The following is a 16,970-nucleotide window of genomic DNA, read 5'->3' on the forward strand; positions in this document are numbered from 1 at the left end:
GAGAGGAAGGGCACTCTACCTCCCAATGAGAATCAAAACCGCTCATTTGAGTTTCTGGTATGAGGTCTGTCCTAGTTAAAAGGGGAGGGACCTAGAAAGGCATGAGGCATAACTACATGTGTCATGGTCATCTGTAGCTACAATGTGATCGTGGATTGATCTCAGTTAGAAAATCATGTTAGTGAGTAAAGGGTGGGATTTGTGGTTTTATGCATTTTATGAAATACCATATTTATATTGATTTAATATATTGTCATGAGGAAACAATGGGGAAAATTTGTGGAGGCTCAATTGCTCATTAGCCAAGACAAGACTGAAGAAATAAAATTGAGGAGATAAGCCCACCTGTTCTTCTGACATATGTGTGTGTGTATGTGTATGTGTGTATATTCTTCTTTGTATAATACTTTCCACAACACTTTTTACATATATTTTCTCACTGCTTCTGCACAACCACCATTGTTAAGTGACTTCTGAATTTATAGAGCAAGTTAGTGGTAGAGCCAGTGATAGGAGTCCAGATCTTGGTGTCCTGGTTCTTGGGCTGTGTGTGAGAACACTAGAACGTCTAGTAGTGGGTATGATTCAGTTTTGCTCAGGTAAGGTTTTGAGCTAGCTCTGGAATGGCAGTATTGATATTTCATGTCCTGATAGATAAGGAGAGCCAGCGGGAGAAAGAGAAACTGGAAGCGGAGCTGGCCACTGCCCGTTCTACCAACGAGGACCAAAGGCGACACATTGAAATCCGAGACCAGGCCCTGAGCAACGCCCAGGCCAAGGTGGTAAAGCTGGAGGAAGAGGTATGTGTAGTTTCCTCGGGTAGCATATGAGCCTGAGGGTAGAAGAGCTGGGAAACCAAGGGCACTGGGGGCCCCCCACTTTGGTGAACTGGCAGCTGCATCATCCCCCAACAGGAAGGTGCCATCTGCTACTTCTAGTTATAACTGTGCTGATGTGAGTAGACTTTGATTTCTTTTTTCTTCTCTTCAAGTTCCTTCCTTTTGCTCCAGAATAGAAAGTCACCAAGGTCAAGGATAAATTTTCATTTGCTCATTCATATAATAAGCTAACCACCCGCCTTCCCTAAGTTCTGACTGTGTACCTAGCACTGCCTTAAATTAAGCCTATGACAGATTATATATATATATATATATATATATATATATATATACACTTACATATGTACACGTGTGTATGTATATATATACACACACACAAACATACACATACATATATATATATGTATGTATATATAGTCCTGCTCTTACAGGGCTTTAAAGCTTTATTTTGGAAGGGCTAGAAAATGATTCTGGATATTTTAAGGTACTCCAAGGATGTTGAAATCAGAATGGTCCTTGTCTCCCCATGCTCAGTGGGAAGTTGGTCCTCTCAGGCAAAAAAATGAATCTTGAGGGCTATGCCTCTTGTTGTATTTATTTTGCAGATTGATTTTTGAATAGAAGCGATCTTGGGGTGCCTGGCACAGGATGGGATCCAAGGACCATTTACAGTTTATGGTAGGCCAAGAGCTCTGCCCTGGCTCTTACTGGCTAGGTTCTGGAATGTAGGTATGTGGTAGGGTGAAGTTCTCAGTTACTTGTGTGTAAGGATGGAGCCTTTCCTTGACAAATGCAGGGGCCCCCAAACTACTAAGCATCTGATTAATATGTATCTGATTACTCTCAATGTAGATGTTACTCAATTGCAACACTAAGCTGTGTTTATATGAAATAGAGGGAACTTTGCTGCTGGCCTGTCATTCATTAATCTTGGATGTCAGTTGTCATTGTATTGGAGTACTACTAGGTCTTAGATGTTATGCACTTCAGGGAATGGGTATATTCCAGCAAGAAAATGATGCTAAAATGTAACTTGGTAAAGAAAATTTCACATCTCACTGACTTGTCTATTCTAAAATTGGAATTGTTTTAAAAGAAAAAAAAATAGCCTCCATTATAAGAAGCTGAAATCTTTATAAACTTGAGATTACAAAAAAGTGTTTAGTGACCAAACCTTGAGCATTCTGGCTATTGCAGGTGAGGTATCTTTCCTACTTTCATTCATTGCCTGCTTCTTCTCCCTTAGTAAGAATGTCTAGTTCTTAAAGATCTCCTGACTTATAGATATCCTTTGATTTCTTTTGTGGGTGTTAACACACTTGTTGGAGCTATATTGTGGGCTCATGCTTTTCTAGTGCGTGATGCCATCTAACCTATGATGTCCTTTAACCTGAACTGCTTAATTGTTAAACTTCAGGTTGTATAAAATCAGGCTGATGTTCTGCTTCATCAGTTGTCTAGATCAGAAATACTGCCAAGTTGCTTTATTGAAAATGAGGGATACTTGTACATGCTTGGTGTCCAGGTCTTAAGATCTTAGCACACCCTTTAGCCAGCCCTTCGCCATACCTCATATATTCCCTTCTTTTCCCTTTTTGCAAGGAAATGACAGAGTAAATTACAGGACGGGGATAAGACTGTATTCTTTTAGAGAAGGGAAAACTGAGAGACCCGCTGAGAAGTAGTTTGCTGGTGGTCACATGGCAAGTCTTGGGCAGAGCCAGGAATAAAACTGGAATCTCATGACTCTTCATTCCCTAGACCCTGCTGCCTGTCTCTCCGTCTGAATCATCCTTTGGTTCCACTCCCAAAAAGAAAATGTGGGCGCCTGTTCAGATTTAGTAACCTCTGCATCTTTTAATTTGAAAAGAAATTGCTTTACCCATTGGACCCCTGTTTTTCAACAGACTATGAGAAGCTTGTCTGGACTGCTTTGAGATTGGGGTATATAAACAGCCCCACTGCCCCTCCTGGAAGGGTGCCCATCCAGTTGGAGATAAATGGAAACAAAGATTCTGCAACCATCTTGGTTTGCAGTATCTGAGGGCTCAGTGGTAACTGGTTGTTAATCATGGAAATAGTATACTTGTATGGAGAGGATCTTAATCTGTAGTTCCCACCGGGTAGCCCTCACTGAAACAGTTGCCTGACATATATTTCTGGCTTCAGACTTCTGAGGCTTTTCTGGGAATTTGTTCCAGAGATTTTTAGTCATTTTCCAAGGCCCTGCTCCAAAATATGTAGATTTACAATATAAAGAAGAAGCTCTAAATATTGGGGTAGGATTGAATGATGGCATCTAGTGGTCAGAGATATCTCACATGAACTCATCAATTATTGTTAATTTTTTAGTCCTCATCCAACCTGTTCTTTTGCATGTAGTCTAGCTGTTGGGAAATTCTGAGTTGCTGTTGCTAAAGGAGGCGGAACCTTTGATGGGGAGAGCAAGCTTCTACCCGGTGGAATCAGAGGCAGAGGCCATGTAATGCCTTCTAGTCTCTTAAGCCAGATCACCTCTAGCACATATAGGGGCTTGAAACCACATCTCAGGGAAAATCCACAGATTCCTATTTTCCTTTTCATTTTAGTAGTCTATCAGAGCTGTGTCTGCTCCTGGGTGGTATTTTTCCTATCTCCTCCATAATATTCAAAGGAAAACATTCCTTTCCCTTATCTTCAAAGACAGGAATTGATAACTGAAGTTTTGCTTTTTTGCTGTGACTCAACCCCCACTAGGTCTCATTTATCCTGGGGTAAAATTTTTAAGTACAGAACATTTAGGAGGTATTTAAGGTGAGTAGGTAGCCCTGGAACTAATCTAGTAAGGTTTCTTCGTTGTGATTCCTTCACAAAATTAGTGAGCATTTCTAAAGCAATAAGAGTATTCACAAATAGAAAATATATCCCTCTATCTGTTGGAGATGGCTCAAGTCATGTCATGTTGGAAGGCAGAGGGATATGTCAGATGCCTGCCTATGTCTCATAGAAACAGATCATTTAGTTATGGCTTACAAATGGCACCATGCATTTTCCTTAGAAGTTCTTCTAGGGAAAACCTCTATAGTCTACTTAGCAAATGAGAATTAGGGGAACCTTCCCAAATTAAGCCTTTATTCTAGGGGGTATTTTCTTAGCCTACTAAGTGCAAGGCCACTCAGGTTTAACTATTTTGCGTTGCATCAAGATGGTCAGGTAGGGCTTCCCTGGTGGCGCAGTAGTTGAGAGTCCGCCTGCCGATGCAGGGGACGCGGGTTCGTGCCCCGGTCCGGGAAGATCCCACATGCCGTGGAGCAGCTAGGCCCGTGAGCCATGGCCGCTGAGCCTGCGCGTCCAGAGCCTGTGCTCTGCGGCGGGAGAGGCCACAACAGTGAGAGGAAACTCATGTAATGTTACAAGTCATTTATATCTCAATAAAAAAAAAAAGATGGTTAGGGAACGGTTATGACTACTTTAATGGTCTGAAGACTCTTGCATATATTTATGTCTTTCTCTTTACAACGTCCTCATTTAGATACTTTCCCTAAAATCCATTCCATCTTTCTAATCCTATTAAGTCTTTTGCCCGTGACACTCAACATTCACTGTGCTCTAAGCTCTATACAGAAATGGTGCCTCAGGCTTACAGAGAACTTTCTCCTGCAATCACAACTTCCTTCCTCTTCCAAGTTCAGCACAGATTCTCTCACGGACCCTGCTCTGCTGACATAGAGGGATATGGTATCTTGCTGGGAAGGGGATAGCACTCTAAAGAGCATATCTCATAAAGAGCAGACCTGCTTTTTGGTGATTCACTATAATCCAGGTCTTGCCACCAATCTACAGCTTATGCGGCAGGCAGCTGGCTGGCGTAAATGGTGCCTTTCCATCCCTGCCCTTATCTTTCGGGACACGTAGGTCCTGTTGAAGTGGAGGTTCATTAAACTCCAAGTCAAAAGAATTCTGTGTCCTACAGCAACCATGGTATTCTCCCATTCAAAGAGACCTCCCTCCGCCCCCCACTAATTTGACCTCACTGGAGAGTTTTGACAGATGCCTGGCATATCCACTCACAAGGTTCAAGGCAGCCCAGGCTTCTGGCCGGCTGCTGTCTTATGATGATCCAGAGCTGAGCCACTGCTTGGGTAATTGTTTCAGGGATGGTGGGAAAAAGGCCCTGGCAAGATCAAAGAGGGAAGATGCTGCGGGTGGGCTGCTTACTGAGCAGAGTGCATAGGAAGGGATAGAGCGGAATGTGGGAGGGCTGGCAGAAAGAGCCAGTGAGCCTTGTTCTTTGGCTTTAGGCTAGATTGACAGCCACAGAGATTCAGGGGAAAAAAGGACCCAAGTGTTAACCTTTTCTCAACTGCAACGTCTGGTGCAGACATTTAGACGTTGCAGTGAACACTTTTAGTGGCGGTGCATTTTCCAGAGTCATTTTGCCACTCCTCTCAATTCTCCAAAACTAAATTCATATTGTTTCACTTCATTTCCACCATTATTCTTCATGGTTCATATTTTTTCTTATTTCTAGATCTCTTGCCATTTATTTGATTTGTCTCTTTGGTTTTAGAGATACATCATTTTCTGCTATCACAGCTATCCACACAGCACCATAACTAGTCTCCTTCTTTCCCAATATTAGAAGAAAATGTCCTAGGCATAGACATTTATATGTCTAATCCAGAATAATCCTCAAACAGTAGGATATTGTCGGTATAGGTAAAACTCATCCAATAGTTATGATGGATTATAAATGTGATAGAAGATCTGAGGGTATGAATTATGTGTGCATTGAGGGTATTGATAGGAATTCAGATAAAATACATATCTACCCAGGAATCTTCCAGAGTGTTCTGTTGACTTATTTGAAGGGCATTTCAACTAAGGATGACTTTTCCCATATTTATGGCAGCATATTTTCTTTGAAGTAGGTATTGCTCCACTCAGTATAAGAAATTATGTTCCCTGCCCCCAATAGAGGTGGAGCTACTTCTCAAAGCTTGATTTTCTCAGTTTTTCCTATGATTTTGGCTTTTGAAATTCCCAAATTGAAAGTCTTGTGTATTTTTCTTTAGCCTCCTTAAGAGAATGGACTCCATTCCCTTGGTAGCAAGTTTCTAGGCGTGTTTTTTTTTTTTTTTTTTTTTTTTTTTTTTTACTCTTCAATTCTTTTAATATCTACCAGTGGACCACAGCTTCTTGGCAATGGACACAGGCAACTTGCTAATACCAGGGTAGTGTTACCAAATTGCTTCAGAGGGAACTCTTACTTGGAGCCATGGGCTCCTGGGCAAGGCTAAATAAGATCAAATGGAAATCACTGAAGGCTCATGGAGTAACATATAACTTAGTTGTATGAAGGAGAGGAGCAAAGAAAGTACACTTCAGTTGTGACATTTGTGACACCATGAGTTCTGGGTGATAGAAGGGAAGATGAAAATCAGACATAATGAAGGATGGCCTCTGTGACACTGGACTTAGTTCTGTATTATTAGTCTCAATGTCCTTTAGTCATCAGAGTGTGTGTATATGTTGGTGTTCATCTACCTAATAATAGTAGCCCACCCCCTCTATCCATATTATATATTTTTTTATCATTTATTAAGACTTTACTTTTTTAGGGCAGTTTTATGTTCACAGCAAAATTGAGGGACAGGTACAGAGACTTCCCCATATACTCATTGCTGCCGCATATGCACAGCCTCCCCTGTTATCACCTTCCCCCACCAGAGGGGTACATTTGTTACAGCTGATGAACCTACACTGACACATAATCACCCGAAGTCCGTAGTGTACATTAGGGTTCACTCTTGGTAGTATACATTCTGTGGGTTTGGTAAATGTATGTAATTATATGTATCCATCATTATGGTATCATACAGAATATTTTCACTGTGCTAAAAATCCTCTGTGTTCTGCCTATTCATTCCTACCATGTATTTTTCAAAAATATTTCCAAATACTTACTACATCCCCACTATGAAGCTTGGAAGTTTCAGTAGAGTAGGAAATTAAAGTGCAGACAGTTTATACAGTTAGTAATACATCTAGAAGAAAACCCAGATCTCTTAATTCCAAAATATCCCATACTATGCTTTGTCCACCAGTGAATAAATGGAGAAGGTTGATGATTAAATCACTTCCTTACAAATGGCTGCGACAAATGGATAGCTTTAGGGGCCCTAGAGGTAATTTTGTGTATAGCCATCCTTGAAAAAATAAATTTGAAAGACATCTGCAGTTGTTGGAAGGAGAGAAGAGATGCCATCACGTGGTATTCATTTGCAGGGATCAGATTTTCCTGAGTCAGAAGGGGGTTAAGAGATCTGCCAAATGCTTGGGAATGGGTTCAAATTATTGCAGAAGTGCAATGGAAAAACATGATTGATTGAGCTCAAGAGTATTTGCTCTATTCTTCAATAGGTTGCCTTCCTGCTGTTCTTCCTCCCAATTTTATGACTCCTCTTTAAAAACTTATCTCTTAATAGGAATGATCTGAAACCCTTATCTTGACTTTCCAATCAAAGTGAATACATTTATGAATGTGTATGTTTATTATTTTTATATTTTCAGTGTTATAGCTAAGCTATGCTTTGCACATTTTTGTTTTTGTATTTGACAGTTATTTAATATTAACTGGTCACCAAGAGAGTAGTGAAAAATGAACTAGATCTAGAACCTAAGAGAGATATGAAGGAAAATAGAAGGCCCTACCCTTAAGTGGCTTATGGGATACTGCCCTCCAATGGGGCAGAGACTTTGTCTTGCCTCCCATTGCATCACTACTGCTCTCAGATGTAGAATAGGGCATGATGTGTGATAAACATTCAGTAAATATCTGTTGAATGAATGAATGAATGAATGAATCCACACTTGAACAAAATCTTATAAAATGACTGCTAATAGAGTGCACGTTATAAGAGGCTCTAGGGAAAAGCAGCGATCAGGGTCAGGTAAGATTATTCAGGAAGAACTCCTGGAGAGTTTACTTATATGGTGAGGAAGGATGAAGAAATGATCAGACTAATACAAAGGTTGATCATTTGCATAGTAGGCCTGGTAGAATGTAAGGCAGTAGGAGCCTAGAACATTGATAAAGGCATTTCTAAGAGGCATATCTAGGATGGACAGGGGACAATGAGACAGTAGATCGGGGGGTGGATTGAAAAATACCAAGTGGTTTAAAATATGGCTGAGAAAGAATAGCTGTGGTCTAAAGAAGTGAGAGAGGAGGTGTAAAGTTGCCTTTGATATATAGTAGGTACCTAATCAATAGTTCAATGGATGTGCTAGCAGTAGATTGCTTTTGTTCTTAAATAAGGCAGTGCCATAATGTTCTACTTGAGCAAGTCTGTTATAGCAATTGTATGTCAGATGGACTGATTGTGTGTGTGTGTATGTGTGTGTGTGTGTATGTGTGTGTGTGTGTATTCATCTGTGCATATGTGCTTGTGTGTAGATGGGAGAGGGCAACAAAGTAAGAATATCTATTAGGTTATTATTCTAATTATTTAGTTGTGAAATAAGGACTTAAACTATGTATGCTATGAAAATATAAGGAAATGAAAGAATATGAGAGATGTTATTTAAAATTAAGATATAGTGACAGGTTGGATATGGTGGTCAAAGGAAAGAGGGAAGAAAGGACAATAATTCCAAGATTTGGAGATTGGAAAAACAGGATAAATTATTATAATGGCTGAACTATTGAAGGGATATCATTTTGGATAAAGATGAAAGCAGTCTGGGGCACACTGTGTCAGAGTGAGAAATCTTGCCCTCAGTTAGGGGTCTGTGACTAAAGAGAGCATAATAACTTTAAAATATGAATATAAGCAGTTGTGAGAATTGTGGCATGAAGGAAATCTCCAGTAGTGTTGAAGTGGAGAGCAAGGTTTCTCGACCTCAGCATTATTGACATTTGGGGCCAGATAATTCTTTGGTGATAGTGATGGAGGAGGCTGTCCTGTGCACGGTGGGGTGTTGAGCAGTATCCCTGGCTTCCAGTCTCAAGATACCAATAGCAACCTAACCCCAGATGTAACAACCCAAAATGTCTCCATACATTGCTAAATGTTCCCTGGGGGTAAAATCATCCCCAGTTAAGAATCATCAGTATAGAGGTAAAAGAGTAAACTACCATAGATTGGACCTTTGGGGTATAGCAGGAGATGGGGATGAAATTGGAAGGGAAGGTGGGTGTAAAAGATCAAGACAGAAAGTAAGAATGATTTAAGGAACCATGTTAGGAGAACACAGGTTTAGGGAAAGCTAGGGAAGGGGGGGTTTTGACAGGTTTTTGAAAATTGGCATTTGGTAAGAAAACTTAAGTGGATGGAATGAGTTCCCCCATTCACTGAGTATCTAGAGGGAATTTGGTTCTGGCTTCTTCTAGAGATCTGTAGGTACTCGTCTCTATACCAAAACCACTACGTTGGCTTTAGAAACTTTTCAAGTGAACTTTCACTTCCTTGAACACTAAAGACATAGAAAAATAAATCATCTAGGATCCTATGGAGAGTACACACCTTATATGATCTGTCTCTTACATGTACATACACACAAACAAAGGCAGGACTTTTATGGTTTTTTTTTTTTTTTTTTTTTACCTCCAAGAATATGCCTATACAGATTTCTAGGATCCCATTTTGTCCAGTCCCCTTAGTTACTGGTCAGTGTTGAATATGAAAAGGGGAAGCTTAGTTTCATAAAATATTTGTGAATTGAAAGACTATTAGATAGACATCTGTCTATCCTACTGTTGCTGGTTTGTTTGGTTTTTTTAAAAACTTCTTAAAACCTAGTGGGCAAGGCATTCCTAAGAGAGAGAATGCCATATCCAAAGGCAATGAGGGCTAAAATATGAGGGGGTCCTCGGGAACCTAAAGTTATTTAACCATGCTGAAGTGTCAAGTGTGAAAAGGTGATGGAGTGAGGTAAGATGGGAAGCCCATTCTTTAGGGAAGCACAAGAACATATATACAGTGGACCCTTGAACAACACTGGTTTGAACTGTGTGATTCCACCTATATGCAGACATTTTCAGTAGTAAATACTATAGTACTACACGATCTGCCATTGGTTGAATCCCTGGATATGGAACTGTGGATATGGAGGAACCGCATATATGGAGAGCTGACTATAAAGTCATACATGGATTTTCAACTGCAGGGAGGGTCAGCACCCCTAACCCCCATGCTGTTCAAGGGTCAACTGGATATTCATATGTATCTTAAAAGATGTAACAGTCTTTTTTTTTGAAATTAAGTTTTATGTAGAACCCTCATTGTAAAACACATAAAAGAGGAGCCACTTGATACAACTCACCCATTGTAGTGGCTTCTGAAGCACTCCTTAGAACACTAGGACTGTGGAACACAGTTTGAAAATCACTCCAAGGGCTGGCACCTTATCTCTAAAGGACCAGATAGTACATATTTTCAGTTTTGTGGATGTAGAGTTTCTTCTGCAACTGCAACTGCTCAACTCTGCCATTATGGCAGGAAGGCAGCCCTAGCCAATACGTAAATGCATGGGCATGGCTGGATTTGGCCCACTGCTGACCATTTTGGTTTGCTGACCCCCCAAAACCCCACTCATTGTTTCTTTTTTTACAAATGGGGACTCTGAGGCTGAGAACTGGGAAGCAAATTACTATTAAAAACAGAGCTAAGACTAGAACCCAAGTCTCCTGATTGCCACCTTGTTCCTTTATCTTTCAGTTTGCTGTCAAATAGAAATTTCTGGTGTGTGTGTGTGTGTGTGTGTGTGTGTGTGTGTGTGTGTGTGTGTGTGTGTGTGTGTGTATGTGTGTGTGTGTGTGTGTGTGTGTGTGTGTGTGTGTGTCAGGGAATGAGCTCTGCCTAAGTGTCTTTAGTTAAACAGTACCTTTGACTATAGGTAAAGTATCTCTCACAAAGTGGAGGTGCCCTCTAAATCGTGTCATTTTGAGAGAATATGGTGTCCTTGCAGCTACTCAGTACTCTCTTCTAATTGTATCTCCAATGAAAGGCCTTGCCCTATAAAGATATCTGAAGCTCTGTTGCATGAAGGGTTTGAGGCCTAGTGTTATATGTCTTCCTGGGGAAAAATGGCTGTGTTTTTAATGTCTTAATTGATGTGTTAATTAGAGTTATTGAGATAATGAGAATCATGTCAAGGCTATCTGGAATGAATGTTCAAAGTTGAGAGGACTAGAGTATGTGTGAATTGGGATTAACTTTTTCTTTAAAAAAGAAAAACAACTCTGTGTACTTTTTGTGCCGGACACTCTACTAAGCACTTCATTTGTTATCTCATTTGCTCCTTTTAGAGGTATATCAAATTATCATCATCTCTATGTTATGTATGAATGAGTAAAGGGAAGTTCAGGGAGATTAAGTAGCTTTCCTCAGGTTGCATACCTAGTAAGTGGGAGAGCCAACATTTGGACTGGGGTAGCCTGAGGCCAGAGCTCATGACCTTAACCATTTTACTGTATGGCCTCTCTCTTTACCTAGAAGGAACCACTGACATTTCTGATGGCATTGAAAGGTGAAGTTGGGGATCTAGGATGTCTTAATTACTGAGCTAACATTTGAGGAGCTTAGCACAGGAGATAAGTTTATAGAAGAGAGGCAGAAAAGGGGATTTACCATAATGAAGGAAAAAGTGAAGCATATAAAGTTCAGGATAATAGAGGAGTTAATAAGCCACATAGACCTTTGTTCCTTTCTATGTATAGATGAGATCTAGAAAACATAGAATATGTAACTTAGAAGATACCTGACTTTGTGGATTGCATCTTTATAGGGTCTTGCACTGGTAGCATCCAACAGTTGTCCTTTTGTACCCTAAATTACCTAGGTATTAAGCACTTACTAGGTGATCTTGGCGTTTATGGCTGAGCTGCACTTTTTCTTGGTCCTATATATGGGTATTGTGATTTCATAATTGGTCGTAAAGTTAAGAGATTCGTTAGGGAAGATGTAAAAGTTTTCCTCAGAGAAAACTATAATAGGCAAAGGGTTTGGTGAATTTTGAAATTATCTGGAAAAATTCCTGGGGATTTGGATATTATGTTGTAAAATTTTCTCTCTTATTAAAATAGTTATTTTGGAGACTTTAATGTCTGTGACTCTTGGTTTTAATATCTGCAAATGTCCTTGATTTTCCATACTACTAGGTTGTTATTTGGATCTGCTGACATAATAGATTGGCACTTTGCACAATAAAAAAATAAGATATGCAAAAAAAAAGGAAGTAGAAGAATTATGCCAACAATAGAGGTCCTGGTACCTTGTGGAAAATCATCCCAGTGGCAAAGCATAATGGGATTTTCCTTGGCCTGGTTTGTGGAAGTTGTCTGACTTGTGTGACTATCTTCAGCCAACTCAGAAAACTCTCTGGGCCTTTATTGCTTTTCCCTTCCAGACAGTTGGCTCAGTGACTTCCACCGCTGGGCATTCCTTAGCTAAGACATTGAGGATTCCTTTCTCAAGAAAGGCAGGGCATAGAGAAATACACCTAGTCCTGACTACTTATTTTTCAGTTATCTGAGCTTACGTTGCAGTACTTTACCATCAAGGCAAGAACTGCATACTATCTAACTTTAATTGCCTTTAAGTATAACTCCTGTAAGCTTCAGTAATTATAATTAACACTCTCTGCATTAACATTGCACTGCTCCCCTAGGGTTTTCAGAGCGATTCACAAATAAATGCATTCAACTTTCAATAGCTCATCAGGATTATAGAACCCAAAAGGCAAAGGGTAGAGGATATTTCCTGCTCTCCAGTAATTCAAAGCTTAGCAAATAGGAAGGCAGAGGCATCCATGGCCCAAAGGTCTTGATTGCCCTAGTCAGTGTTATTACAAATAGTCGCATATCCCAGGAAAGAAAGGTTTAAGCTTATTGAGAGGATGAGAATGGCGATTTTTGTTTCTTTTATTTCCTAGGGAAAGGTCTAATGGATAAAAACATTTAGACTTATAACTCACCTCAACTGGTTTACAGGGCTAGATTGAACTAGGCCTTGGAATGAAAGGAAATGCCAAGAAGTGTAGCACGAATTTTTAAAGTTTTCCCAGTCACCTAGGCAAGGCATAATGCAAGTCTGGTAGGAAAATATAAGTTTTCTTCCACCTAGAGAAAGTTCAGCAATTCGAATTTGGAGAGAGAGCAGTTATAAGACAAGGAGAGTTTCCCCATTAGCACATGCCATTGCTGTCTGAGTGGACATTCTAGAGAGCAGTGATTTGGACACATTACCACGAAGGTCTTACCTGGTTTCTGCAATGAGGGTGTCAGGTTGGTTCTGCTGGTCTGGCCCCAGCTAAATGGATGTGGGCAGTGCTGGTAAAGTGGGTAACCTCTTACATTGCAACTATCTATCTAGGTATCTCAAGGGCTTGGAAATTTGTTGGAAAGTTAGAGTTGAGCTGAATTCTTGAATTTCCTTTGGACCATGTTATCAATAATATTTTCACATTTAAATCTTAATAATGAGAGTATCCCTAACCGCAGGTTTCACGAAAATAATAATAACAGATGTGACCAGCTTGGAAGAATTTCTACTTTAGAAAGAGTCCATGCGTTGATTTTATTAGCAAGAGAGGCACCCGCACAAGTATTATAGGTATGAAGAAGCACCATCTGCTCATTCCTAACAATTTGTGAAGGCTGCACTTTCCCCTATCTTCTTAGGTGTTGAGGGTATGTATTCCTTCTTTAAAAAGCTCTGAAATTCTCTTCATTCCTTCATTTCAGTGGAGTCAGGGATTTACCATGATGGGATTTGCCTTGGAAGTTACAAGGGTACAAAGAACTCAAACTCTTAGTTAGTCCCAACCTGCTTCTACCTTTGTTTTTGGTTATGGTTCATAAGCTTTCAAAGAGGAAGAATCATATTTGATCTCATTTAGTCTTAGATTTGATTCATTAGTTTGCATCTTTAGATATCTTTAAAGGTCCCAGAGTGATAGTTGAGAGATTATGGTCCAATGTTATCAGCTCAGGCTCATGAGTGAGGCAGAATCGCAAGTGACCTGTGTTCTTTTAATAAAGAACTGGGGCGGCAGTGCTGGTCAATGAAGAGACTAAAGATGAACCATTGCATGGTTGCATGGAAGCTTCACTTTCTTTTCTTTTTTTTTTTTTTGGCTACACCGGGTCTTAGTTGCGGCATGTGGAATCTTCATTGCAGCATGCAGGATCATTAGTTGCAGTGAGTGGGATCTAGTTCCCTGACCGGGTATCGAACCCGTGCCCCCCGCATTGGGAGCACAGAGTCTTAACCACTGGACCTCCAGGGAAGTCCCAGCAGCTTCACTTTTGAGGAGCAGAAACATTCCAGGAGAGCAGTGATGATTACATTGAGTAATTACCAGGACTGTAGAGTTCAGAAAGACAATTCTGGCCTCCCTCTATGTGCAGCAGTTGACCACCCTTTTTCTCTCACTTGGAGAGGAGACAGCTGTATAAAGTGGGTAGGCTTCCTTTCCATTCCGAATTAAACTTTTCTCCCTGGAGAGCCCCCCTTTTATTTTTTTAGCATTCCCCTACTGTAATGACCAAAGTAAGATATACCCTCCCCCAGAATATTACAGTTTAGAGTGAAGAAGAGCAGAGGTGAGGCCATCCATAAATGGGAATCTTAAGACCTTGCCATCTAAGACAGACTCTACTGATAGAAATAGACTTGGGGAAAACATAGAGATGGGGAAGGAGGGAGAGGTGAAAAAGGAGCTCCTAATTCCTATCCCTTGAGACATTCTCTGTATGGTAAATACAAGGCAGCCCGATACTCATGAAGGACCTTCTTGCCATTCATGCTTTTCTGGAGCTGGACAGGAAGAGATCTAAACACAAGGCTGGATTTGGGGGCTGTATAACTGACCTTGTTGTTCTCTTTCCTTCTATCTTGTAATTCTCCCAACCTGGATTTTCAGCTGAAAAAGAAGCAAGTGTACGTAGATAAGGTGGAAAAGATGCAGCAAGCTCTTGTACAGCTCCAGGCAGCATGTGAAAAACGAGAACAGCTGGAGCACCGTCTCCGGACACGACTGGAGAGAGAACTGGAATCTCTCCGGATCCAGCAGGTATAGAGAACTTCAAGAAAGTGAGATTGCTCCTGATTGCTTATTTGTCAGATAGTGTCTGACATGAGAATCAAAAAACACTCTTGCTCATCTTCAAGTTTTTTGCCCCAACTGATCTTACTCCAGACGAAGTTGGCTTCCTTAGCTTCCTATCGCAGCAAAATCCTTAATGCCTATTATCTTGCACTTTTTGTTTTCATATGAACCCCAGAAACAGTAGGCCCTATAAGAAGTGAAGACACTATACAAATAGACTCCTGGACATTTTAGGATTGGAAATGGTCTTTATAATCATTTGGCCATACATCTCCTCACTTTTTTTTTTTTTTTTTGCGGTACGCGGGCCTCTCACTGCTGTGGCCTCTCCCTTTGCGGAGCACAGGCTCCGGACACGCAGGCTCAGCGGCCGTGGCTCACGGGCTTAGTTGCTCCACGTCATGTGGGATCTTCCCGCACCGGGGCACGAACCCGTGTCCCCTGCATCGGCAGGCGGGCTCTCAACCACTGTGCCACCAGGGAAGCCCTCTCCTCACTTTTAGATGAGAGAAAATCAAGACCCAGGAAAGGTGGCATGACTCCCTTAAGGTCACACAACAAGTTTAGGGGCAAGGTAGAGACCAAATCCTAGATTTTTAATTTCCGTTTCTATGGAGAACCATGCTGGCCGGCAGGGCTAGTGATTTTTTTTTTTTTTTTTTTTTTTTGCGGTACGCGGGCCTCTCACTGTGTGGCCTCACCCGTTGTGGAGCACAGACTCCGGACACGCAGGCTCAGCGGCCGTGGCTCATGGGCCCAGCCGCTCCGTGGCATGTGGGATCTTCCTGGACCGGGGCATGAACCCGTGTCCCCTGCATCGGCAGGCGGGCTCTCAACCACTGTGCCATCAGGGAAGCCCAAGGGCTAGTGATTTTTAAACCACTGAGCCACTTTCTGAGCAGCGTGACCATCTGACATGGCAGGCTCGTTTCGTGATCAAGAGTCTCATACTCAAGCCCGAGGTAGAAAGTCCTGTGAATTCCCCTTGCTTCTGAATCAGAATCCAAACTGAAGTGGCTTGGGCAGTAATCCTTTCCAAAAATAAGGGCTCTTCAAATGGGACTCAGCCACTATGGTCCTAACTCATTAACATCGGGGGTCTCGGCATCTCCTCCAACAGCGCCAGGGCAACTCTCAGCCCACCAATGTTTCAGAATACAATGCCGCTGCACTGATGGAGCTCCTTCGTGAGAAGGAGGAGAGAATCCTGGCCCTGGAAGCTGACATGACTAAATGGGAGCAGAAGTATTTAGAGGAGAATGTGATGAGACATTTTGCCCTGGATGCTGCGGCCACCGTAGCTGCTCAGAGGTAAGTAGCTGGTTGGTAGAGTCCCTGAATGAAGGGCAGTGGTGGTGTGGAGAACAGAGAGTGACTGATTAATAGATTTTCCAGTGGTTTATTTTCCCATAATGTTCTGTTTCTTTTTTCTCAGTTTCTGCTTAAGTGTGTGTTTTTTTTTTTTTTTTCAATCTGGTTATGCAGAGACTGAACAACTGTGGGGCAGAGGGTCTGGGATTTGTAAATTAAAGTTACTGACGAACTTACTGGAATCATAGTTCAGCTTTCTTCAGGAGCCAGAACAATTGCAGATGGGATCAGGTGAACATCCGCACACCTCCTTCCCCAAAGCCTCAGGTTCTTTCAGCCACATGTGTAGGTTTCTTTGTTTAGCCCCAGGACTGGAATGAAAGCTTCTCCAGAGAAATGCCACTCAGAAACTAAATGTCACTCAGGAGTGGCTACTGCCATTTGATAGCTCTGGCTTGTCCAAGATATGCCAAAGACTGTGCAGAACATGAATCCATCCCTGCCCTTTGAGAAGGTCTATATTTGAAGCCCACATTCTCTGTGCCTCCAAGTTCATCACATGTAAGCAGTCACATTCCATTTGGTAAGGGAGAGAAAGTGGCAGGAGGCATTTTCATGTTTTGCCCTTTATGTGTTCCCCTTTTCTCATTATAAACATTTATTATTGCTCTTTAGAGGACACAGTGCTCTTATCCAGTTTGTCTCGCTGCTGTTTGTAATCATCAG

General features: G+C 41.3%; 1 protein-coding gene across 6 annotated transcripts in view; it reads left to right on the forward strand.

Moving 5' to 3' along the window:
* Positions 1-16,970, forward strand: part of AMOT (angiomotin) — a 63,760-nt gene that overhangs the window by 33,165 nt on the left and 13,625 nt on the right. For all 6 annotated transcript variants that reach the window (XM_067023047.1, XM_067023046.1, XM_059050332.2 and 3 more), the window contains 3 exons: positions 655-800; positions 14,748-14,897; positions 16,054-16,244. In XM_067023047.1, the coding sequence (XP_066879148.1) occupies positions 655-800; positions 14,748-14,897; positions 16,054-16,244 (487 nt within the window). The remainder of the gene's footprint in view (positions 1-654; positions 801-14,747; positions 14,898-16,053; positions 16,245-16,970) is intronic.

The sequence above is a fragment of the Kogia breviceps genome, chromosome X, assembly GCF_026419965.1.
Source record: "Kogia breviceps isolate mKogBre1 chromosome X, mKogBre1 haplotype 1, whole genome shotgun sequence".
In the NCBI taxonomy this organism is placed as follows: Eukaryota; Metazoa; Chordata; class Mammalia; order Artiodactyla; family Physeteridae; genus Kogia; species Kogia breviceps.